The sequence below is a fragment of the Alexandromys fortis genome, unplaced genomic scaffold, assembly GCF_014885135.2.
Source record: "Alexandromys fortis isolate MF-2015 unplaced genomic scaffold, M_Fortis_MF-2015_v1.1 scaffold_48, whole genome shotgun sequence".
Taxonomy (NCBI): Eukaryota; Metazoa; Chordata; class Mammalia; order Rodentia; family Cricetidae; genus Alexandromys; species Alexandromys fortis.
In genome coordinates, this window is record NW_026067947.1 from 4,507,016 (window position 1) to 4,531,842 (window position 24,827).

The 24,827-nt window shown below is 47.4% G+C and overlaps 1 protein-coding gene across 1 annotated transcript in view; it reads right to left on the bottom strand.

Annotated features, from left to right (window-relative positions):
• Positions 1-14,572: 14,572 nt before the first annotated feature.
• Shq1 (SHQ1, H/ACA ribonucleoprotein assembly factor) overlaps positions 14,573-24,827 on the bottom strand; it is a 107,486-nt gene continuing 97,231 nt past the window's right edge. Inside the window, exon 11 of the mRNA XM_050149341.1 lies at positions 14,573-15,401. Coding sequence (XP_050005298.1) covers positions 14,894-15,401 — 508 coding nt within the window. The 3' untranslated portion in view covers positions 14,573-14,893. The remainder of the gene's footprint in view (positions 15,402-24,827) is intronic.

Genomic DNA, 24,827 nt, shown 5'->3' on the forward strand with positions numbered 1-24,827 from the left:
CACTTCAAGAAGCAAGCGGATGCCAAACGTGGAGTTCAAACTCTTCAAGACCTCTCCAGTTAAGACGAGTGGCCCAAGGCAGCCATGTCTTCACTTTGAGGAAGCTGGGCTAGGGCTGGAGTCACCCGGCGCAGCTCCAATGGCTTAGTTGCTGTCCCACATTGGGCCAGAACCACCAAGATATAAGCCACAGGGTTTGATCCTGGCTGGCTGGGGGTGGAGATGAAAGTGGCCGTCTCACTTCTTCTTTGCCAAGATTAGTTCCTGGGATCCCGCCGAATCTCTTAGGAAACCAATACAAGTCACATCTTACAGAGTCACCAACTCACAGAAACCCAGGACTCAGGTCCGGAAATACTGAGTGTCTGTGATGTGCCAGGCGGCTCTGGAGCAGGGGAAACAGCACACAGGAAATAAGCATAACTAGAAGGCTGGTGTGCACAGAGCACTTGTTCTTTTGGACTGAGTCCCTAGAAACCAACGCAGAGTAGAGAAATGGCAAATGGTTTGGCTTCCACCATGGGCCAGATGGGGGTGAGAATGCTGTATTTCCATTCAGTCCTGCTCCAACTACCTGGAGGGGTGAGACCATCACTCTGATGCTCAGAGAAGTTTAACAGGTCCAGGGCTGGGAAGATGGCTCAGCACAAGCATTGAGGACCAGATTTTGGATCTTCAGAACTCATGTAAAAGCCAACTGGGCATATCAGCCTACTTGTAATCACAGTTTGGAAGTAAAAACCGAATCTCTGGAGCAGGCTAGCTAGGGTTAGTGAGCCATTAGTGGGGTTAGACATCCTGCCTAAATAACCAAGGTGAAGAGCGATCAAAAAGACACTCACACATGCACTCAAACACAGGCAAACACGTACACAACATATGAGCAAAAACAACAACAGGAAATAAGTCTGTGGTCCAAGGTCCAAGGTCCAAGGCCACAGAGCCAGCAGGCAGGAGATGCCAGTTTATCTTCAAGGGATGCCTTTCATGAAGTCTCCCTGTTTCCCCCACGTCATTACTTTTAAAATAGAGGTAACTGGACCATCTGTGAAGGCTCTGTGGGGAAAGGTGCTTGCTGCCTGAGGACCTGGGTTTGATCCCTCAGTTCAACATGCTGGAAAGAGGGAACGGACTCTTGTAAGTTATCCTTTTACCCCCAGATGTGCACATGTGTACACAGATGCATGCTTATGCATGTTAGCACTTGTCACGCTTGTGTGAGTGTGTGCGTGTGTGACACTAAGTAAATGCAATTATTTAAAAAAAATATTTTAAAGTAGGGCTGGAGAGATGGTTCAGCAGTTAAGAGCACCGATTGCTCTTCAGAGAAGATGGGGCTTGTTCCCAGCATCCACATGGCAGCTCACAACCACAAGTCCCAGGGGATCCAATGCCCGATTCTGGACTTCATGGGCAATGGATGCACATGATACAGACAGACATGCAGACAAAACACCTATACACATAAGTTTTTTGGGTTTACATAGAAACAACCTCAGCTGCTAATACAAACATCTAATAACATGGTGAGCTTAGGTAAAGGATTCAGTTTTCTTTTTTTTTTTAAATATTTATTTATTATGTATACAATATTCTGTCTACATGTATGCCTGCAGGCCAGAAGAGGGCACCAGACCCCATTACAGATGGTTGTGAGCCACCATGTGGTTGCTGGGAATTGAACTCAGGACCTTTGGAAGAGCAGGCAATGCTCTTAACCGCTGAGCCATCTCTCCAGCCCAGGATTCAGTTTTCTTATCTGTTGAATGGGATCAGGATACTCTGCCTCCTCATTGGTAGCAGGGCCTGGAGGTCTCGGAGCCCTTAGCACTTGCATTCACAATATGGCTTGTCATCAGTATCAGTGCTTTCAGCATTTGACAGATCAACTGCATATGAGGGGAAAATGGTCAGTTACATCTGGTAAATTCTGAGGAACAATGGCTTGGAGACACCAAGAATGAGAGGGCATAAGAAGGCTCTTTCTAAAGTACATTTTAATTTGTTATTATTTTGTGTGTGCATGTTCATATCTGCCCATCTCTCTTCACACCAGCACGCACATACACACACACAAAGACCACCCATTGAAGTTCATTCTCTACTTCCACCATGTGGGGCCCAGGTCGGGGCTGTGGGCTGGAACTCAGGTCATCAGGCTTAGGGACAAGCTAAAGCACTTTGCTCAGCCCAAGACAGCAAGATTCGAAACTGCTTGCTGGGCCTTAATAATGAAGTATGCCTCAAGCCACAAGACATGCTCACATTACTTTTCCTCTTCTGTAGATCCTGGACTGATGGATCTTCTCTTTCTTTTTCTGTAAGTAGTAACTGTTGTCTGGGTCCCCAAACAAATGTGACCTTCTGTGGGTTGTCCCAACCACCTAGCTCTGCTTGCACCGCATTGTCCCACCTACTTTGAGTCATCTGGTTCCCTCATCTATCAGATTCATCACCTGAGGAAAACTAGCCCACAGCAGTCAGCTCACTCCACGCTTTCAAAGCCTTTCCACTTCTGTTCACCTTCCTTCAGGAGAGCATCCACAGCTCCCACCATGAGCCCCACCCCCATTCGGCGCTGCTCAAACAGACTCTGGTCCTCTGTAGCTCCCATTGTACATGTGCCCACCCGCGCAGGGCCAAACTCGAGCACCGGACCTAGAGGCCAGAGCATTTGCCCAGCATTGAAGAGACCCTGAGCGTCATGCCCAGTGTACCGAGAAGAAAAGATCACCTGCTAACAAACACTTAGCAAATTGTAAAGGGTCAGTGTGTAGGTGCTGTTACTGACATTTGACTCCAAGGATAGCCTATTTTTGATAGTCTGGATACCTGTCCAGCGTAGTGGCAGAGCCACAGAAACAATATTTTAGAATAGAAGGTAATGTCTGCAGAGCGTCTACGTAGCCCAAAGGACGCTTTAATCCGCCTAGGGTTGAGGCGTGGCCGGGGGATTAGGGAACGACCTCTTTCCCTGCAGACGCTCGCCAGCGCTACCTTCTCCAGCTCTGCTCTGAGCTTCAGCCGGAGCTCCACCCGTCACTCAGGAGTGAAACAGCCCCTGCGGTCGACTGTAATTAAGCATCCGCTCAGGCGGGGAGATCTTGGCACCTGCACCTGCCACCGGGATTCTGGCTCCCGAGGCACCTGCGCTCCGCGTGACCACCCCGCCCGCCCGGCCTGTGCACACGCGCACTTCCCCTCCGCTCCCCCCTCCAGGTGCCGCGGGAACAGATGGAGCAATCATTCTCGTCTTTCCGCCAGAAGGCCCCCGCTGCTCCGGGGACCGCGCGGTGGTTGTAAGACACATAATTAGACACGTCAGCGGACAATGCGGCGGATTAGCGGGGGAGGGCTGGCGACCCGAGCCTTCCCTCCACCGCGCGCGAGGCAGTCGCCAGCAAGGATCACCCTCCCTCCCCCCGCCCTTCCTGAAGCAAGGATGATTGACAAACTGAGTCCTTAGCGGCGACAGGTATCCTGAGAAGGGTCGGTGCTCAGTCCTGGACCGTTGACGAGGATCCGCAGCCTTGTGACCATTGGACCCATGTGGGACTGGTCCAGGACACCCACGGGAAAGGATCTATCCTGTTCTCTGCAATCAGGTCACCCCCCACCCCCCGGTTCTGCAAGAACCCGAAGGACCATCGCCTAGTGCTTCTGATAGAGCACGCAGCGAGGAGCTCCACATCCGGACTGGGAATGCAGGACGATCTCGAGCCAGACATTAGACTTGCAAGCCGGCCCCTTTTCTGTGACAAGCAGGGTGTGCGAGGCCAGTGCTGGCACCTGGGAAGCTGCAATCTTACCACTTAGGGTATTTGATAACCCGGGGCTTTTAGCTTGGCCCTGTGGGTAGCAAAGCCCAAGGCCGATTAAGAGAGGAAGCTAGAGCGCCAGTGTGCGCGAAGAAAGGCCGGAGGGAGAAAAGTAGAGAATGCAAATCCGGTCAGGAACAGCCCAGCACTGCAGTACCGCCTGGAAAGAGCTTGGGGTGGGGGCAGATGGGGCATTCAGAGTCCGCCTGCCTGGTAAAGAAGGCCCTCACTTAGGACACCTGACTCTAGCACCGCCCAGTGGCCAACTCAGAACACTCAGGAGGACAGGGAAGCCAAGGGGTGACAGTTGGAGACTGTTCGTTCATAATTACACGGTCCTCTCTTTGCTCCCACGCTGCCCCCTTTTCTGGAGTGGAAACCCTGGGATTCACAAATGCCAGAAACGGGCTCTACCACCAGGCCCCACAGGGCTCTCTACCAGGTGGAACTGAGTGGCTCATTCCACGGCGATGGGGACCAGAAAGGGGTGGCTATCAGTCACTCTCCCACTACTACCCTGGTCCTCCACCTACAAAGTCCCTCACTCTGCCCCAACGTGGCCATTGATATGACCGAGACAAAGCACACCATCTCAATGAACAACCATAAACGAATCAGTGTTTACTTGGGTTGATCTAGTCAGGGTTATCTGAGGAGTTTGCTGGAAACTGGGACAAATAACCTCTTCTGATCAGAAAAGAGGAAGCTTCCAGCTGCTGGTAGCCCTCATGACTGAGAGAGGCATTCAACTGGAATTAATGTCAGCAAGTTGCTCCTGAGACCCATTCTCCAGCTGAACTTCTCGTGTACCCCAGCCATCTCTCCTGTTTGAAGTCACTGTGTTAGGGTTCCTGTTAGCACATTATCCTCTCTGGTGTCCTCCCTAAGACCCGCTGGTGCTGATGCCTGAAGCCACAGACAGTACTGACACAGTACATGTTTCTCCTACCCATACATATCTATGATTAATTTATAAATTCGGTGCAATAAGAGGAACAACAATAAAAGCCGCTGTAACAGTACCTGTTCTGTGTGTGGTGTTTTGTGGGGTCCTCTCTTTTCCTGGTGGCTCGTTGGCCACCAGTCCATGTGGACAAAGGGGCAGAGGTGGTGACAGAGCTTTGGATGTGTGAACACAGCAGAAATAGCCTTCCAGAGACAGCTCAACTTTACTCCAGAGTGAGGGGAGAGGTACAGGATGGGGACAGTGGCTGGGGTATCACCTAATTTGCATTAAACAGCACATTCCTATCATAAAGTTACTAGTGCAAGTCTTAGTTATCATATGGGAGCACGGTCCTGACAGAAAGCTCCTAGCACAATGTTTAATTACCACATGGGCAGTGGGGGAAAGCTTCTGCGGGGAACTGTTGTCAAGGGTCACACTAGAAAGTCCCCCCACCCCTGTGGGGGGAGGGAGTCCTCCATGGTGCCCAGCTCAGAGAGAACTGCCAAGCCATGGTAGACAGCAGGGCCTCCTAGTACTATTTCTCCCACTCAAGGGTCCTGATACACTATCACAGGTCCTGATACACCACCACAAGTCCTGATACACTATCACAAGTCCTGATACACTGTTACAGGTCCTGATACATTATCACAGGTCCTAATACACTATCACAGGTCCTGATACACTATCACAGGTCCTGATACACTATCACAGGTCCTGATACACTAGTCTGTACTAGTGTACAGTAGATATTTTGTAGATATACTACAAAGTCTGAGCAATTTCGCCATAGTTTGTTTTCTTCTGAGTTGTTTTTCACATAAAGGAAGTGTGTTGCAGTTTCTCTGTAGTACATCTGCAATGCCATCATCACGATTCATGTTTTGAGGACATTACTAAGTAAAATAACTCAGCAAGGCAAGACAATGGCTGACGTGCTATAAGGAGCTGCAAAGTGACCAATAGCAGGTACCACACCCAGCAGGACAAAGTAGATAGAACCGCAGAAGATTCTATCATACAACTCAGAACAGCTTGCAATTTAAACCTCAAGGATTTTCTGTTTAATATCATCAGACCACGGTTGATCACAGGGAAACAAATCCAGGTGGTAACACTGGATAAAGGACTAGTGTACTAACTAGAAAGGCCTTTGATTAGATCATGGACAAAGGAGGCAGACATTCTGGGAGCCCACAACAGGCTCTGGTCCACACTGATGTAGACAGATGGGTGGAAGAGGGGTGTGGGAGCCCCAGGCAGAAATGTGAGTGTTCTCCTTTGAGCAACACCACTTAAAGACTCCCAGAGTCTGCCTCTTTCATGTCATGCCCATTTCCACACTCCCTGGTGCCTATGCCCTTTCCTTGGCATTCTGTCTTCAGTAGGTAGCTTCTTCTAACTTCTCTCCTTCCTGAGTTGTTGGTAAAACTGACTCCAGATCCCTTTTGTGGCTTTTCTTGATGTCTCTCTCACCCGCTCCATCCACCAAGGTCCCAAGTCTTTCTATTTCTCAGTTCAAATCTTGAGAGCAGTTTTATCAACTCAGTTCCTGACCACTTCCATGCCCTAGTGAATATGAGGAGACATACTTGTTTACAGACACACTGCAAAACATATATTCTGTGATTGCTTCCACTGCAATGAGCGCAGTTATGGAGTCTGATTTTTGGAAGGTTCTTCAGTGACATAAGGAAGTAATCACAACTTATTAAGAGAAGAAAGAGTGCCGGGTTTGTCAGCAACCCCCCCCCCCCCATATACAATATTCTGTCTGCATGTATTCCTGCAGTACAGAAGAGGGCGCCAGACCTCATCACAGATGGTTGTGAGCCACCATGTGGTTGCCAGGAATTGAACTCAGGACCTTTGGAAGAGCAGGGAATGCTCTTAACTGCTGAGCCATCTCTCCAGCCCTCAGCACACATCTTTAATCCTAGCACTTGGGAGGCAGAGGCAGGAGGATCTCACTGAATTTGAGGTTCTACCTACATATCAAGCTCCAAGATAGCACTACAAAGACCTTGCCTCAACAAAGCAAAACAAAATAACAGAAAAATGAGAAAGAAAAAGCAATTTAATTTATATAGTACAGGAATTCAATGCTATTTCAACAGTGGGTGAAAGTGTGTAGACTTTTTTGCTTTTTATTAAGGATTTTTTAATACAATCTTTTCTCATTTTACATAGCTATCTATCCCCGTTCCTACTCCCTCCTCTCCTCCCACCCCCCATCCACTCCTCAGAAAGGGTAAGGCTTCCCATGGGGAGTCAACAAAGTCTTACAGGTCACTTAGAGGCAAGACCAAGGCCCTCCCCGCCCCATATCTAGGCCGACCAAGGTATCCCTCCAAGGAGAATGTGTCCAAGATGCCTGGTTCCACTGCCAGTGACCCTACAGAGTGTCCAAGCCTCACAACTGTCCCCCACATTTAGTGGGCCTAGTTTGGTCCTATGCAGGTCCCCTGCTATCAGTCCAGAGTCAGTGAGCTCTCACTAGTTCAGGTCAGCTTTTTTTTTTTGTGGGTATCACCATCATGGTCTTGACCCCTTTGCTCATATTATCACTCATCCCTCTCTTGGGCTGGTCTCCGGTAGCTCAGCCGATGTCTGTATCTGCTTCCATCAGTTGCTGGATGAAGGTTCTGTGATGACAATTAAGGTAGTCACCAATCTGATTACAAAGGAGAGCCAGTTCAGGCACTCTCCACTGTTGCTTCGAGTCCTAGCTGGCGTCATCCTTGTGGATCCCTGGGAGTTTCCCTAGTGCCATGTTTCTCCCTAACCCTTTGATGGCTCCCTCTTTCAAGGTATCTCTTTCCTTGCTCTCCCTCTCTGTCCTTCCCCCTTCTTGAGTATCCTGTGCTCTCCTCCTCCCTTCCCTTCTCCCCTCTCTTCTCCCCCCAAAAAACACTAAGAAGTTAACTGGTTCTCGGTGGAGCTTTTCTTAAAGCCCAATGATGTGTTCACTTAAACTTGTGTATGAAAGGACGGGTTCAGAATGGTGGCTGGGCTGGACACCTGCAAAGCCAGGTGGAGGCGAGCGGATGGGCAGCAGCACCCTCTGTACCCACAGTTCTGTTCTGTCTTTTCCTAACTTAATTGTGGACAAGTCTGAATCCACACTTCTGGAGCCCAGTGTTGCAGGGGACAGCTTGGTAGGAACCTATTTTCTGTTTCCACCTCTCCACCTTTCCCTGGATCCACAGCTCTGGTCCTGATGGAGCCCATCCACTCTGCTTAGAGAGGAGACTTCACAGGTTCCCTGCTAGCTGACCACCCACCTAGGGAATCATGGGTAGAGAATGCTGTGAAGTCAGGGTTCGGGAGACCATGGCAGAAAGAGGCAGAACATAGGTGCTGATTGGGCCAGAACACGAGGGCTCCTGACCCAGCTGGTCGGGGAAGACACATACTTGATCTTCCTGATTGGAGCGTTGGCAGCAACATACACTGAATACAGAACTAAGGCTTATGGAACAGAGATGAACAGATGGTTCTGTCATTTGAGGTAGGGACATCTGCAGAATTAACAGTCGGCCAGGGTGTGAGGCCAGCGCTCACAGAAGCCACCCAGTCTTTTGGATTTTTGCTTTGTCTTTCAACAGGTGTCATGTGAAAGAATTGTATGGACAGGCACTGTGTTAATTGCTGGGAAGAACCCAAAGTAGAGGTGCCTTCGGTTTCTGCGGCACTGAAGGAGCTGCACACAGCTCTATGTCGTGAGTCCCAGCTGAAAGCGGCAAGTACCGAGACAGAAACTGTTCTTCAGGGTCAAGGAGAGGAATTACTTCCAGCCTAGAGGAATGAGTAGCTAACATCCTGTGGGCAGTGGCATTTGAAGGAGTCTTGAAGCTGGGGTGAGCTGGAAACGTACAAACTTCCAGAAGCGAGAGGGGAAAGCACCTGGGAAGACAACGGACACACAGCAGACATGCAAACACAGCAACCATAGGAGCATGATCTGGGCAGAGTTTTCGGAGGCCTTCTAGACTAGGAGGTTCAGTACTTCAGATGCCTGCCCTGGTTGAAGGGCCATAAAGATCACTCAGTGGTTCCTGCTGATAGCCCCTGAATGAGCACACCAAGAGCACCGGAGACCTGGCTTCAGAGATACCAGTGTGCCCGAGATCCCTTTAAAGCTGGTCTGGAGACAGCAATCCCAGTGCCTTTCACACAGCACCAAGCTCCTAGGGAGGTGAATCCTTTCCTCTTTTGTCTTGGCATTTGCAAAGCTCCCAGGCATCAGATTCCACAGCCCCTTTCCTCCGGCTTTATCTTTTATGACTGGAGAGCAGTCTTATCTCAGAAACAAATGGTTTCCCCAGGAGCTGAGAGCAGCCATCATTTATGTCTGACTCCTGCCTCCCTGTTTGTTTTCCAGCCTTGAGACAGGAGTTGTGTCAATGGGAGACGCCTGTGCCCCAGTCACTTGAGGGACATGAATCAATTTCCCAGCTGCATTTATCACTCGCTGCTTTAAATCAAGTCTAATCAATGCTTCCTTCGCTTGCTAGGGGCTGAAAAAACGACAGACCACGCTCAGAAGCCAGGCTCAACGGTTCCGATCCCGAGTTTCCACCTGGGAGCTAGGCGTTAAACCCCGACCAAACGCTCAGAGCTGTGCTTGTGAAACTTAACTTGAATCCACCTGATATGCAGTGACATGATATATTTTTCAATTAACATTTCTGAAAATACTATGTGTTTTAAATTTTATCCCTATTCTTTTAGCAATATCTGTTATTATTATACAGATTTCCGGCTACTTCTTATAAAATACAAAGGAGTCTGTTTTAAAATAATTTAATAAACTTTTTTAAGCCCCTTCAGTGCGCAGTAACAGAATCTGTTTCCCACAAAGAAAGTGTATTTTCCACTGGCAGGTGTGAAAACCGCCCAGCAGCTGCTACCCAACTCAGCATGTGGTAGGGAGCAGGCCTGTCTCATTGGTAAATTAATCTTGTGCTGGTGAAAGATGATACCATCCTGGTTACAGCACCAGAGCGCCATGCCCACAGCAAGACTGTGCATTACTCCTCAAGGATAATGGGACAGACAGAACACAGGGAAGCCAGGGATGATGCAAAGTCAGAGGACAAGGTATCACTGTGACTCACCGATGTAATTAATGTTTCCATCAAACCTGATGAACTGTGCAGACTTTGATCACTAGCCTGTTTCCTGAATGACGATCAGGGCTGGGTCATTTCCCACTGCTGATCCCCTAACAACCTGTTGTTACATGGAGCCTTGTTTAGCTCGGGGAAGTCAAGCAAGAAGGATGAGCCCTCATGTTGGTTTAATACTTCAAGTTCATCAAGCGTTTTGAGATAAAGTCTCACAGTCCTATAAGATAAGCAATGAAAACAGACGAGTTCTGCATGTTTTTGTCAAAGACACATTACCACATGAGGGTGATCGCTTAAGGTTCCATCACCTAGCAGGAGGCGGTGGCATAGGCCTGTAATTCCTGCACTTGGGAGGCTGTGGCAGGAAGACACCAAGTTCCAGGCCAGCCTAGGCTATATGGTTAAGACATTGCTGCAAAACCCAAAAAACAAATCCAAGAGATTCTATTGCTTGATGACACCGGAGCCACCAGTTTCTGTAAGAAGATTCTATCATGTTCACACACTGAAAGACCAAATAACTCAATGCTGTACTTCTGAAAACACATTATTAGGTGACCCGGGACTATAGTTTCAGTCCTATTTTCAAGATGAAAGGAAAGTCTTGGTGCTTTGACATAACCCTCCAGGGCAAGGTTCTGGAACTCAATTCCAAGTCTCGCCAAGCTCAGTGAGTCAAAGCTCACTGTGCTGTGATTAGGGAGGACTGTGGTCTCTTCTGGTTCTTTCCTCAGCCTGCCTTCTCTCTCAGCATCCATCATTCTGAGGAAACCCCTGTGGTTACAGGAGGTCCCTAAAGTTGCCTGGCAAGTTGTTTAGCATAAAACCCCCAAAGGCAACCCCTTTGAGGGGTGTTCTTGGCTGCAGGTGTGAGGCAATAGTGTTCTTAGTCAGCCCGGTGGACAAAGGGAACTCAGGAGCCTGAAGCCGTGGCGCTCACACAGGACATTGCTAATACTCAGCAGAGTTCACAGAGCCCCTTGGCTTTAAGAAGGTCAGGAGGATCATGTTCGCATATCTTTAAGGAAAGCAGTTTTTCCAAAATATTCTCACGGAAGTCAATCCTATCCAGACTCTTAGGGACAGGAACTGATGAAGGGAACAAAATGTATAAGGCTTTAAACATTTAGACAAGAGTGGATTTGTTCAACTTGTAGTAAATAGACCCAAAGCCCTTTCGAAGCGGCCTCAGGTAACATGCTACTGAGGAGAACTGCATTTGCCATGGTCACAGAAATTCTGAAGCTCTCCAGGGAGCCTGAGAAAAGGCTCCAACATACCCAGGCCAGGCCGTTACAGTGTTGAGGAGTTAACACGCATGTCAAACAGCACAGTCACCTCAACTAACATGTTAATACAGCCGGAATTTAGATGAGAGATACAAATCCTTTCACTCGTTCTAATTCAGTCTTGGAATAAAAAGTGCTGAGACGAACGAATGAACGAATGCGGGTCGGGTTTCATTTCATTTCCACCCAAAGCAAATCAGTTTCCTTCACTTGTTCACTCGCTCGCTGTGTGTCTCTAGAGCACTGAGAATACAGTAATGGTGTCGAGGAGTGACAAGACCTGGCCCAGCCCCACTCCCCCAGCAAATGACCTGCAAGCTGGGACCGTCTCCACTCCAGATGGAGTACCAGGGAATAGCCTAAGAGAACAATGGGAGGATGCACGAAGCCATGATTTCCCACCATCAGGTGATGAAAGACAGGAAACACACCAGGTGAGCTCTAAAACCGCCTCACCGTGCAGAGGGACAATCCAGGCAGAGCCCAGAGAAGTGTGGAGCACAGGAGACAGACAGGTTTCCAACCAAGGCAGCTGCTCTCGCCTATGGTGGGGGGGAGGGGGAGCCAAAGAGCAGGAGAGCATGGCGATTTGAATCTGAAAGGTCTCCAGTCTCATGTTTTGAATAATTCCTTCCCGTTACCCCCCAGAGTGGCGGTGCCTTGACATCTGTGGAGCTACGGCAGTGGGTCCGGCTGGGGAAGCAGGTCGCTAGAGCTAAGTCTTTGCTTTTGGTGTCGGTCTCTTTCTTCCGCTTGCCGCCACCGGCACAAGCCACCCTCGAAATTTCCCACCTTCACAGACGGAACCGTTCCCTCCCCATGTCTCTCCCGTCAAAATGGATGGAAATCTTTTTGAAATGATGAGCTGAAATGAATCTTTCTTTCCTAAGTTGGTTCAGCCAGGTATCTGGTCATAGCTATGCCAAAAGTAAGGGGGCGGGGTGGAGAGATAGACAGACAGACACACAGACACTGAAAGACTACTCTCAGGAATATAAACACTGGGCTCTGCCCTAGAAGGAACAAATACAGAAGCCAGATCCAAACCAGTACAAGTCACTTAGCTAAATCCCTAAAGAAAGATAAAAAATATTTGTAGGAATGCAAACCCAACAGCCGGCGAGATAAAATCCAGAGTTTGCCAGCTGATCAAAGACAGTAAGGCATGTGAAAAAGCAGGAACACATGATTCATGAGAACTTGTATGCAAACCTTATTAAGAACTCTCAAACTAAAAAGTAAGAAAGTATCCTTCAAATTTGGCAAAGGTTTTGGACACTTATGGAGGACATGTAACAAATAAGTTTGTAAAAGGAGGCTCAACTCAATAAGCCTTTTATTTTGTTTTTGTTTCTTTGAGACAAGGGTTCTCTGTGTATACCTGGCTGTCCTGGAACTCGCTCGGTAGACCGGGCTGGCCTCAAAGTAGGAGATCTGCCTGCCTCTGCCTCCCGAGTGCTAGGATTAAAGATGCATTGCACCACCACAAGGCTCAGCACAGTGAATCTTGAATCAGTAAACAGCGATCATAATCGGGCTTCGACTCCACAGCTATTGGAATGGTAAACACTAAGAGGGCTGGCAAGATGGCTCCGGGTAAGGGTGCTTGGCACCAAGTTTGATGATCCAGGTTCCATCTTTGGAATCCACATGGTGGAAGGCAAAAACTGACTCCTGAAAGTTGTTCTCTGATCTCCAATTTCAAGCACACACATGTACATATGCATAGTAACTAAACACACACATGCATACATGCACAGGAACTAAACACACACATGCACAGTAAACACACACATGCACACATGTACAGTAACTAAACACACACACATACACATGCACAGAAACTAAACACATGCACGCACACATGCATAGTAACTAAACACACGCATGCATACATGCACAGGAACTAAACACACACATGCACAGTAAACACACACATGCACACATGTACAGTAACTAAACACACGCACATACACATGCACAGAAACTAAACACATGCACGCACACATGCATAGTAACTAAACACACGCATGCATACATGCACAGGAACTAAACACACACATGCACAGTAAACACACACATGCACACATGTACAGTAACTAAACACACGCACATACACATGCACAGAAACTAAACACATGCACGCACACATGCATAGTAACTAAACACACGCATGCATACATGCACAGGAACTAAACACACACATGCACAGTAAACACACACATGCACACATGTACAGTAACTAAACACACGCACATACACATGCACAGAAACTAAACACATGCACGCACACATGCATAGTAACTAAACACACGCATGCATACATGCACAGGAACTAAACACACACACATGCACAGTAAACACACACACGCACACATGTACAGTAACTAAACACACGCACATACACATGCACAGAAACTAAACACATGCACGCACACATGCATAGTAACTAAACACACGCACGTGCACATGTACAGTAACTAAACACACACACATACACATGCACAGAAACTAAACACATGCACGCACACATGCACAGTAACTAAACACACACATACACATGCACAGAAACTAAACACATGCACGCACACATGCATAGTAACTAAACACATGCATGCACATATGCACAGTAACTAAACACATGTACACACACATGCACAGTAACTAAATAAGCAAAAGTAAAGCTATGAGAGAAAACAATTCCACAATCTGGTAAAATATTAAACATGTCCTTACCACACACTCAGCCATGCCACACTGATATTTACCTAGGAAAAAGGAAACATGTATGCACACAGAGACTTGTACCTAAATGCTTACATAGCTGTACTCTGAGTCCAAACACTGGCAGCAACTCACAAGTCCAACAGCGGGCGAATAGACAAATCCATCCCAAGAAACGGTCTCCGCACTGAGAAGACAACACACAAACTCGGCATACAACAGCACACACATCGATCTCAGCAATTATGTGAGAGGAGCCTGAGCAAAGAGCACACTGCATGCTTTGCTTTATGTGTGGTGCAGGCAGTGCAAGCTACCGGACTATGACACAGCAGATCAGTGGTCGCTCCGGGGATGTTGCTCAGGGGACACAGGTGGGTGGCATCTGGCTGGGACAAAGGATGTCAAATGATCCAAAGACAGCTGGAGCTGAGGGGGAAATTCATCACCCTGGTCGCAGTGAACATTTCACCGGTGTGCTCACGTTAGCATCTCGCCCAGTGCACACCTGGAATGTGAGTACTGCCTGTCAGCTGTGCCGCTACGGCTAGAGCAGCACTTCTCAACCTGTGGGTCTCGATCCTTCTGGGGGCTGAAGAGCAGGTATATGCACATCAGGTATTTATACTGCGATTCATAACAGTAGCAAAATTACAGTAATGAGGTGGCAACAGAAAAGTTTTATGGCTGGGGTCACCACAACGCAAAGGACTACATGAGAGTCGCAGCAGTAGGGAGGTTGGGAATCACTGTCTAGAGCTTTTCCTAGTAGAACTTTGGTCTTCATTTTAAAATATTACTTGCACCTTGGAAAGAATCCTTTAGGTTTTATTTTCTAAGTTGTAAGGTATAAAAATTAAAGGTATAACTGTTAGCTCACTAAAAAGCACTATACTATATAGACAAGGGAAAAAGTACACAGTGGAAATGAGAAAGCCCATGCCTACATGAGAGCAGCCACTAACGAGCCAACCACTTGAGTCAATCACGAGGCTCTCGTCCCCTCCCCTCTCCATCCTGCATACAGCTGGGGCTCCCAGCATCGTCACCAGGTGTGGAAACCTGAAGCACGGTCCTCAGCTCTTCTCCAACTTCCTCTATGAGAGGAGCCCGGGCAGAGGCCAGTGTCTGCCCCTGACTGACGTCACACCCCTGGCTGGCCACGTGTCTGCAGAGCTCTCTATCCTGGATGAGCAGGGTGCTGTCTGCTTGCAGAGCAGTGAGCAGTGACGCCTGAGGTCCAACAAGCTCCTCTTGCTCTGAGGCTGAGTCTTCCGTGTCAGACGATGTGGTGCTGTCCGAGTCACTGGGCTCAGGACTGGAGACTGCAGCTGGCTGCCCGGGGCCGCACTGAGCTGCCCTTCCAGCAGCTTCTTCCTCCTGCACAAGAAGTGCGGCAGCTTCCAGTTCTTGCAGCTCCAGTCCCAGCTGGGCCTTGCTGAGGGAGACTGCTTTCAAGGTGTCCGCAAGGGCAGTCAACTTTTTGGACCTTGAAAATTAGAGTAAGAAGAAAAATTAGGTGTGCTCATGAATCGGACTAGTGACAACAGGAAATAAAACATCACGAAGCTGGTGCCCTCACATGGCACCAGGGCAAACCCCAAACATAAGTCCCAGGTGTGTGTGAGAGAAAGAGAAGGCGGACAAGCAGTGGAGGCAGGCGGATTTTCTATGACTTCAGAATGCAGATAGCCTTCTCCCACCCACAGGACAGAAGCTATGGGAACTAAGGGAAACCCCCAAATCCAACAAAACTAGGTCAAAGGGCTAGTGCTAAGGTGGGAAAAATATGTCCAACTTGCATCACAGACGAGGGCCTAATCCAGAGGAAGTTTTGGAAAGCATAATTCTAAGACATAACAATCCAACAGAAAACGGGACAAATGACACAAGCATGATGGAGCCTCAGTGTTGCTTAGCGTTAAATCAACGAGGAAAGCAATACCCGCTAATTAAAAATGTTCAAACTTCGGGGCTGGTGAGATGGCTCAGTGAGTAAAGGCAAGCCAGATGGCCTGAGTACCATCCTCCAGATACACAGGGTGTAAGAAGTGACTCCTGCAAGATGTCCTGTGCTACACGGGCTCACACAACAAACAAACAAACAAACAAATGTAGCCTGGTTTCAGAAGAGCCGAAGTGAACAGAGAGCACTCCCATCGAGGAGCTGCATGTTTCCGAGCCCCTCCCTCAGAACTGTCAGCGTGCCCATGAGCTTCCACACTGACAGACACGTGGAGCAGATCCCAAGGATGGGCAGAGTGAGGGTGGCGGCATCGCTGACAGAGGAAAGTCCAGCGCTTCAGTGGGCATCTCCAGAGAGCTAGGCAAGGGGAAAGGTCTGCCAAGGTAGAGAGGAGTCAAGACAAGCCAGTGGAGTAAGCTAATGACTCGGCAAAGGGCCAGCCTGCAGCTGGACTTTCACCACTACACAGTACACACAAAGCACAGCTGGAAACGCGTCAAGTAATCCAAATGACACCTGTTCCTATGATCACCTATGGGAACCTTTATTTTTCCAGAAAAAATATCTTACTTTAAAATCATGTGTTCATTTGATCCATCACTAAGATGTCTTTTCTTTTTTCTTTTAAGGGGGAAGAATTTCATGGGGATTAAACCCATGGCCTTATACATGCTAGATAAACTCTACCAATGATCTACAACTGTGATCCTTGTTTCTTGATAAATGGTCCTGTTATACAACTCAAGGTGGTTTCACACTTATTTAGCCTCAAGTTCACTACCCTCCTGTCTAGCTCCTGAGTGGTGGGTTAGAAGTGTACCCTACCATGCTCAGCTTTTAGCTCCTATAGTCCCACGTTCATTAGCTCAGGCTGGCTAGTATCCTGTTAACACTGGGTTCTAACAGACACTCTGCAGTCTATACAAGTGTCATTCTGGATTCTACCCCTCCTTCCCCGGTGCAGAGATAAAAAGTAATTATAACTTCAAAATAGTTATAATTTAATAGTTATATTTATAAATTTAAATAGATTTAAGAGTTGGAGGAATAAAAATGGGAATCACTACAGATAAAAGAAAAAATGGGGACATTATTTGTGGAGAAAAACCAAGTCATGTCAGGGCAGCCATTTTGTTCTTTCAAGTACAGGCAAAATTAATATTGGTTTTACTTTGCCATTCCTTGTAAATTCTAGAATCTATCTCTGTAATGGTACCACCATTTCAAAAATCAGGCCGTCTAAGGGAGTTGGTGACTCTTTTTGTCGCATTCAAAGCAGAACTGGCTAGTCCGCGTCAAAAAAGCTTTGTCAATGACATTAAATAGCCAGCTTCTTACAAGTGCCAGCCATTCTGATATTCTTAGTGAACACACACTAGGTCCTGGTGCACTTACATGTCTTTTATGTGTAAATGAGGAGCATGTCACATGCTCAGAATGCGTTTGTTAGTGAAGAGAATCAGTACTTAAGAGACTTGCCAAGGCGATCACAAAGTCACACTCCAAACTAGATTTCTTAGACGTTGCTACAATTGTAATCCTATCACAAAACTGTTAGAACAGTTTATTCTCTGTACAGTGACATAGCATCCCATTTGGAGGATTTTTTTAAGAATTATAGGCTGTTGACAAGTTCTGGCAAATTAACCAGAGGGAAAGTGTAAAAGGAGCCGCTATAAGCACACACCTCTGACACAGCTAAACCGACATCATTCCTCTGATGACTTTGTATTTGGTGACTGCGTTTTTTGGGGTGGCGGTGTTAAAAAGAACCCACAGCCCATTAAATAGTCAAGTTCCAAAAGAGTCCACAACACAACAGGGGGCGAGCTCACATAAATGAAAGCGCACATCCTGTTTCTCCTTGTAGAGCTGTGTCTTGAGTGATCAATCAACTTTTCACCACTTCCTGCGATGGCAGGTCTATTGTAAATCTCATAGCAAACAACTAGGTTTCATTTCCTCTGCCCAAACCTAGGTCTGCCAGGCAGGATGCTCTGAGACTGGACTTCAGTGAGCCAATTTGAGATAGTTCATACCGGATGACAGTCTACTGGCTAATTCTGTTAGCACACCTCACCTTTTATAGGGTTCTGTCCCTTGGTCCCCTACGTCTCAGGTTAATCTGGAGCTAAGCAACACTTTTTCAAGGGCACTAATTCTGCCATGTCAGATGCTGGCCCACTGTAAATTTAGAAACATTTCTAAACTTCAGGGCCCTCTGCTTCAAACACACATTCATACACACACTTTAATTTTAAAAATTGCATTTATTTACTTAGTGCTTGGTTTGCACAGAGTAACTTCCTGTTCAGTTTCCCACTGGATTTTAAGGCACTCTGGGGCATGATATTGAGAAACATCTAGTCCGTGGGTTAGTAGTTCCCTGAACTCCCCACTCTGGAGCTGCCTAGAACCCATAGGCTAGTGGTTCTTTCTTAGTTCTGCAGGCTGTGGGTGCGGAGTGAAGGTGGCCCCACTGCTATCCTTAGCTTCTGGCGTGGCTGGAAGGGCTGGGACTCGGAGGCTTGTAGATGCACCATTCCAAGCTCAGCCCCCTCCATCCCTGCTGCTCTTTGTTAACTGCTCACATACAGAAACTTGAAGGCTGAGCAGCTGCAAAGAAGGACTTCCTGTTAACAGACAGACTCACTGAGAGTTCAGTCCTATAGAATGGTCCTCTTTCATCCTACACTTACAGTTGAAGCCAGGGTGAGGCTCTTCCCTGTTTCTTGCTCTCTTACAAATGCTTACCAGCTAGTTGTTGTAGCAGTAATCCAAATTATTTAATGTGTGAGAAAGAAAGTAAAAATATGTAATGTGTGACTGAGGAGACGGCTCAGTGGGTAAAGCACTCGCTGCATAAACACAAGCCCCTGAATCTTCCTAGCACCCATGTAGAAATCTGGGTGTTATTAGTAAGCACCTTTGATCCCACAAAAGGAGGCAGAAACAGTCAAAGCCTGGGGCTCAGTAGGGGCCGCTTCTCCAAGGTCCCGGCAGAAAAGAGCTTTCATCTTGGAATGTCATAAAGTATAGGGAAATCTTAAAAATCAGCAACACATCTACACACTACACACAGAGTTATAAGTATATAGCCATGTAACAATGGTAAAAATGCATTAAGTACTTCAGCAAGTGTTCTCAGGGCAATCTTACACTCACTGTCTTTTTATTCCTTTAAGGCTCTAGTATTTAAGAACGATGATGAATGCACAAACGGTCATCGTCTATGTATTTCTGGTCAGTGGATTCAAATGGGGAAGAGGATAAAACATCTAAGTGACATGGCCAGATCACGATGGCAAGCAGCTCTAACAAGGACGGACCACACCAAGGGGCCATGGGAAGGGACAAGGCTCCTTTCTGCATAGGTTACATTAGGGCTGTCACTTCCTGGGTCCCGTCCTGGGGGCAGGCTCTGCTCACAGGGATTATGTCTCACTAGCCCATTCAGTCCCCACAGCAGCCCCAGTGAGTAAAGCTTCTCCAGGCTGCCAGTGAGGAATCTGAGCCCAATCCAGTGTGGACTGATGGAGAGAGGAAAGGGCACTGGGGGTGGCGGGGTGGAGGGGCACAGAGGAAAGCAGACTGATTTCTGGTACCAAGCGGGAAACCTGCTGACGATTTGTGAATGGAACCAAACAGCTGGGCAAGTTCAACAAATGAAACCCACCTATCTTTGTAGGCTACAGAGGGTCTCATGTCTAAGAGGAGACAGGGCTCTCCAACCCCCTTCCTCTCCGCAACTACCCCATGGCCCCATGAAGCACAGCATGTGGATATGCCAGCCTTGAAGAACTCTGAAAACACCTCAAATTTCACCTAACAGAAGGGGCTCCAAGTCATTAGTGATGGCTTTCTGAATCAGTCCCTCTATCAGTGGCCACTGACAAGACGGAGTCTGACAGTACTGCATGCTGAGCCCTCACCTGGAACTGGAATAGGCTCTTATGTAGACACAGGGTTTGCAGATGTCATCAAGTGACAAGGAGCCGAGGTCACACTGCATTATGACCAGGGCTCTAATTCACTGACTTCACACCGAAGGGTTCGGTGAATAGTTCCATTCACGGCAAGGTAGAGCAAAGTGTGCCCACCTCTCTCCAGGATCCTCCACTCACAAGCCAGGTACGCTCCTAGGCATGTTCCCGTGGAAGGGTTAGTGCAGCCACGCTGTTTTGTAAGCTGGTTTTTAAGATGCCCCCAAAAGATCTGTAGGGCCTGATGATCAGTCAGAATGCTCTCCTCATCATGTTGACTAAAGGAAGTCACAAAACAGTAGTTTCATGTTTCAGTCACAGAAAGTTCAAAACCAGGCAAACCAGGCTAGTGAGAAGCAGCAAAGCAGACACAAGGCGGGTGGTGCTAGGACAGCGCAGGGCAGCCTGCTGCGTGTTTCCGAGTCACGTCTTAGGGCCCGGATAGTGGCTATATAATACTTTATCCTATTAAAACGCTCATTATGTATATTGAGAGTCTGCACAGACCTCAATAAAAATTAACTTAAGATACTCCTTCCCCCAATCCACTCCTTTAGTGGTATATTATTTGTGTTTTAAGAAATAAATCTTGTCTGAAGACCAGAGGCAAAGCTAAAGCCACTAGAGGTCAGGTAATGGTGACACACACACCTTTAATCCCAGGATTTGGGAGATAGAGGCAGGTAGATCTCTGAGTTCAAGGCCACCCTGGCCTACACAAGATCAAAGCAGAAACAAATCCAGGTGGTGGTGGCTCCTTTAATCCCAGCACTAGAGGGAATATAAAATGGGAGGAGAGAGGCTCTGGCTGCTTAGTTTACTTGCAGTCACCCAGCCTTGGTAGAGGGAAGACTTCTTTAGTACCTTGGCTGTTTTGCTTTTCTGGTTTTCGGATTGAACCCCAATTTCTGTCTCTGGGTCTTTATTATTGTACTACAGAAAAAAAAGCTTACTTTCTTAAAACTGATAGTTTATGCAATATAGTAGCTTGTGTATGTGTATGCACATGTGTGCCCATATGTATGTAGAGATATCAGAAAACACTGGTGTCATTCCTCAGCTGCCATGCATCTTGTTATACTTAAAAGTTGCTTTTTTTTTTTTAAAAGATCTATGAGTGTTTTGCCTGTCTATATGTCTATGTACCACATGAATATCTGGTATTCACAGAGACCAGAAAAGGATGTCAGAAAAGGGAGTTTGAATTATTGTGAGGCACCATGTGGGTGCTGGGAACTGAATCCAAGTTTTCTGCAAGAGCAACTGTCGCTTAGCTGCTGAGCCATTTTTCTGGGCCCTTGTGTTTTTTTTTTTTTTTTTTTTTTTTTTGACACATAGCATCTCATTGGCCTGGAGCTTATCAAGCAGTGTAGGCTGGTTAGCTAACAAGTCCTGGAAACTGCTCCTCCCACCTCTGCTTCCTCAGTACTGAAATTCCAAGCACATGCCACTGACTCAGTTTTGTTTAAAAGGGTCCTGGGGACCTAACTCAGGTCCTCATGCTCATGAGACAAGCATTTTACAGGGCTATCTCCCCAGCCCAGTCAGCCCCCAAGGGTATAAGAGATAAACTATTTCACAAAGCACCTCCCAATCAAAGGCCACTCTATCAAATGCCCAGGTCCTTGTGTCACTGCTGTAAGAAGCAGAAGAGGAAAGCTGTCTAGTAGACTCAGCTGCCAGACTGCTCACCTCCATCCAGCACAGCTGTGTTTTCCATGCCAGAGCCTGGTCTATCACACTTGTCTCTGTGAAACAGTACTTGCTCTAGCCATTCAAGTTAGAGGTTTTTTCCAAATAAATTCTAAAATTCAAGGGGTTACTTTGTCTAACAATATCTACCAGTATCAATATCTATATACCTAGGTAGACATATAGACTCAAACATGTATTTTTATGTATTTCTAATGAAGCACTTATTCAGACTGTTCTTAAGTGTTTTTTTTTATTTTTATTTTATGTGTATGAGTCTCTTGCCACTTGTGAGCCTGATGTCCACAGAGGCCAGAGGCTCTTAGCTACGAAGTCACCTCTCCGGCCCGTTTAGGAAGCGCCCTCTTCCCAGTTTCTTTGTACCCTGTGCGATGGCCCTCAGAAGTCACACCCTCAGAGCATGGCACTGATTTTGCTCACACCAGCCACACACTATAATCGCTGATGCCTGTATCTCTTCTGAACTACTACTTCCTCATGGAAAAGCTTCTACAGTAAGTCCCTACGTTAGGCTAAAGGTTGTCTATAACTTAGGTGAAAACAGACCTAGTTGATTTTCTGGATAGAAACTGAGCACAAAAGAGAACGAGGGAAACCATTATCTCAGCCACCAAGAGACCTGGAGTAAAGAGTTCCGCACGTACACGTGCAAAGTATTGGTCTGTGAGGAGCATCAAAGCTGACTCTTTGAGAATCGATGCTATTGTTAAATGTGCACAGTTCTAGACCCTGTCAACAGAACATGTAAGTTGTCTACAACAGTTCTGAGGCTGGGAGCTGTCCCGTACTTTATTACAGTGATCATGAGACCGTCGAAGATTAAGACCCTACTAGTTGGCTGAACACTTCATCAAAACTCCAAGTTTACTTACTCTTCAAGACTCAACGGACTCTTTTTTCTTTCTGGTTTTTCAAGACAGGGTTTCTCTGTGTTGCTTTGGATCCCATCCTGGAACTCGCTCTGTAGACCAGGCTGGCCTCAAACTCACAAAGATCCGCCTGCCTCTGCCCCTCAAGTGCTGGGATTAAAAACATGTACCACCACTGCCCAGTGAGAAAGGACTCTCCTGTTATTAGAACTGGAGAGTTGCCAACACATTGCTGTCAGACCCAAACTACACAATCACTGACTGCTAAAAATAAGAACGAGAGAATGGCTGATATATCACCTCACTAAGCCAGGGGTGCAAAGTACAACTTAAAACCTCACAGTCGAGACGCTTACGGAAGGCAGTGCATGCTCCTTAGGACCTGGACGCTAAAGCTCATCATGGTTTGACTCAAATGATGGTGCCGAGATGCCTGCTGCTCACAAGTGCTATTCCCTTCTTATGCCTTGTCTGAGAGGCCAGGTGGGTTTTCCCTTGGCGCCATCTCACGTTACAGAGAAAGCCAGTCCCACATGGAGCAGTTTGCAAAAAAGTAGGGAATGCGATCGGTTGGCAGGGAACACAGAGCTTGGCTTTGATCACAGCTGCAGGCCCCACCTGCTTCAAAAGGCAGCAACCACACAGCTCTCCCACTCCCTTGCTCAAAACCACAAGAAATCAGCTGCGATAAGCTGACAGGGAAAACATTACACAGACTGCTGACCCTGCTGCAGGCAGGGAAGAGCTGCCTCTGCTTGGCTTTGATTTTCCTAAGCCTGAGCCTGAGGGAGAGACAATAGGACTTTCTTCTTGTCTAGTGCTCCCGATGGCAAGGTACATTCAGATGGAGCCTGGAGGAATACCAAATGCAGAAGAAAGGGAAATAAATAAATAAACAAAACAAGAATACAGGCTAAATGCAGAGGCAAGCTGTCGTCAGCAGCCAGGAAGAAAGATCATAGCACTACTCAAAGGCAACTAGGTTTTACAGGCTTTTGCTAAAACACACAGGGCTGGAAGCCCTGGCAGTGATCTTTGTCATGTTGCTGTCCTGCTGTGTGAGGCAACTACGCATTATAAGTCTCGTTTGTGCATTGTTTAATGTTCATTCAAAGAATCAAACAGAGCAACAGAACCTCTCCATGTCTGGCCAGGGAGCTGGGCGCTGAGCAATCACAAGCAGCAGTTTTTCCTTCGGCATACATACATTTAGGTTGCACCATGTGTGCACTGCCTCTTTACACACTGTGTCTTTACAACACAGCTCAAAATGAACCACCAGGCTGGCTGGTGCAACCTTGGTCTGGTTCCTCTAAACCCTTTAGTCCTGCTGTGGCTTCCAAAGCTCATTCCACTCTAATGTGGTCACTGCTGTCAACCAGGTGCCACAGGACCAAGTGCTCTGGATTTGCTAGGCCCTGGCAATGGACAAGTGCCAGAAGCTTGCCCAGTCTCAGGAAACTGTATCCAGTATCAGAGCTCCCACCCTCCAGGCCAAGGCTACAGACTGTGGCCCACAGAAACCAGACAGATGGAGTCTCATGGGCAGGTGGGGTCTGGACAGAATGGAAAGCACTTGTACCTCATAACAGAGACAGCTGGCCCCAGCTCCAGCCAACTGTTACCACGTGAGCATGGGCCAGCAACTGCCAGAACTCCATGATTCAAGAGCAGCTATAAACCCAGACTTTTACATAAACTCTTCCAGTTTTTAAGTGTTAAAATCAATTTAAAGTTTCTAGAAACATAGGGAGAGAAACCAAATGTGACCCAAGGCAACTAGCCTGCAACCTTTACAATTATTAGCTTCATCTTCTCAATTCCCTGCCATTTTCTGGGTGCCACAGCATGATTGCCCTAACTGTCGTGACACGCTACACGTGCAGTCCCTGCCTAGCTCAGCTCCCCTTTCCTTGCTGTGCAAGGTCACACCCAACTATCTTCAGTTCTCTCTTCAAGACCCCTCTCCACTAAGCCCAGTGTGCTAGGCTGAGTGCCTGTCCCTGTTGTAGGCAGTGAGCTAGGGTCACCCACAAGTTCTCTAGCTCTGCCTTCTGTATATCTTGTCTCCCCAACTAGATAGAGCACATGTTCTGTACCAAACACTGCTTCAGATACTCTACCAACAGAATGCAGAGACTGTCTGGGGTTCTGTGCTCTGGAACACTACAGAGGGACTGGCTGACTACAGCTAGACAGTAAAGACCTCAGGCCTTGACATCAAACAGGCCTGGGCTGCTTGATCTCTCTGAGCCTCAATTTCTATACTTTTAACCTAGGGCTATAATAAAATGGGACATAACCCAAATGCTTATGCAGCCCATGAGAGGAAGAAAGGATGTATACAAAGCCCGGAGCCCAATGCCTGGCATGCAGCAAACACT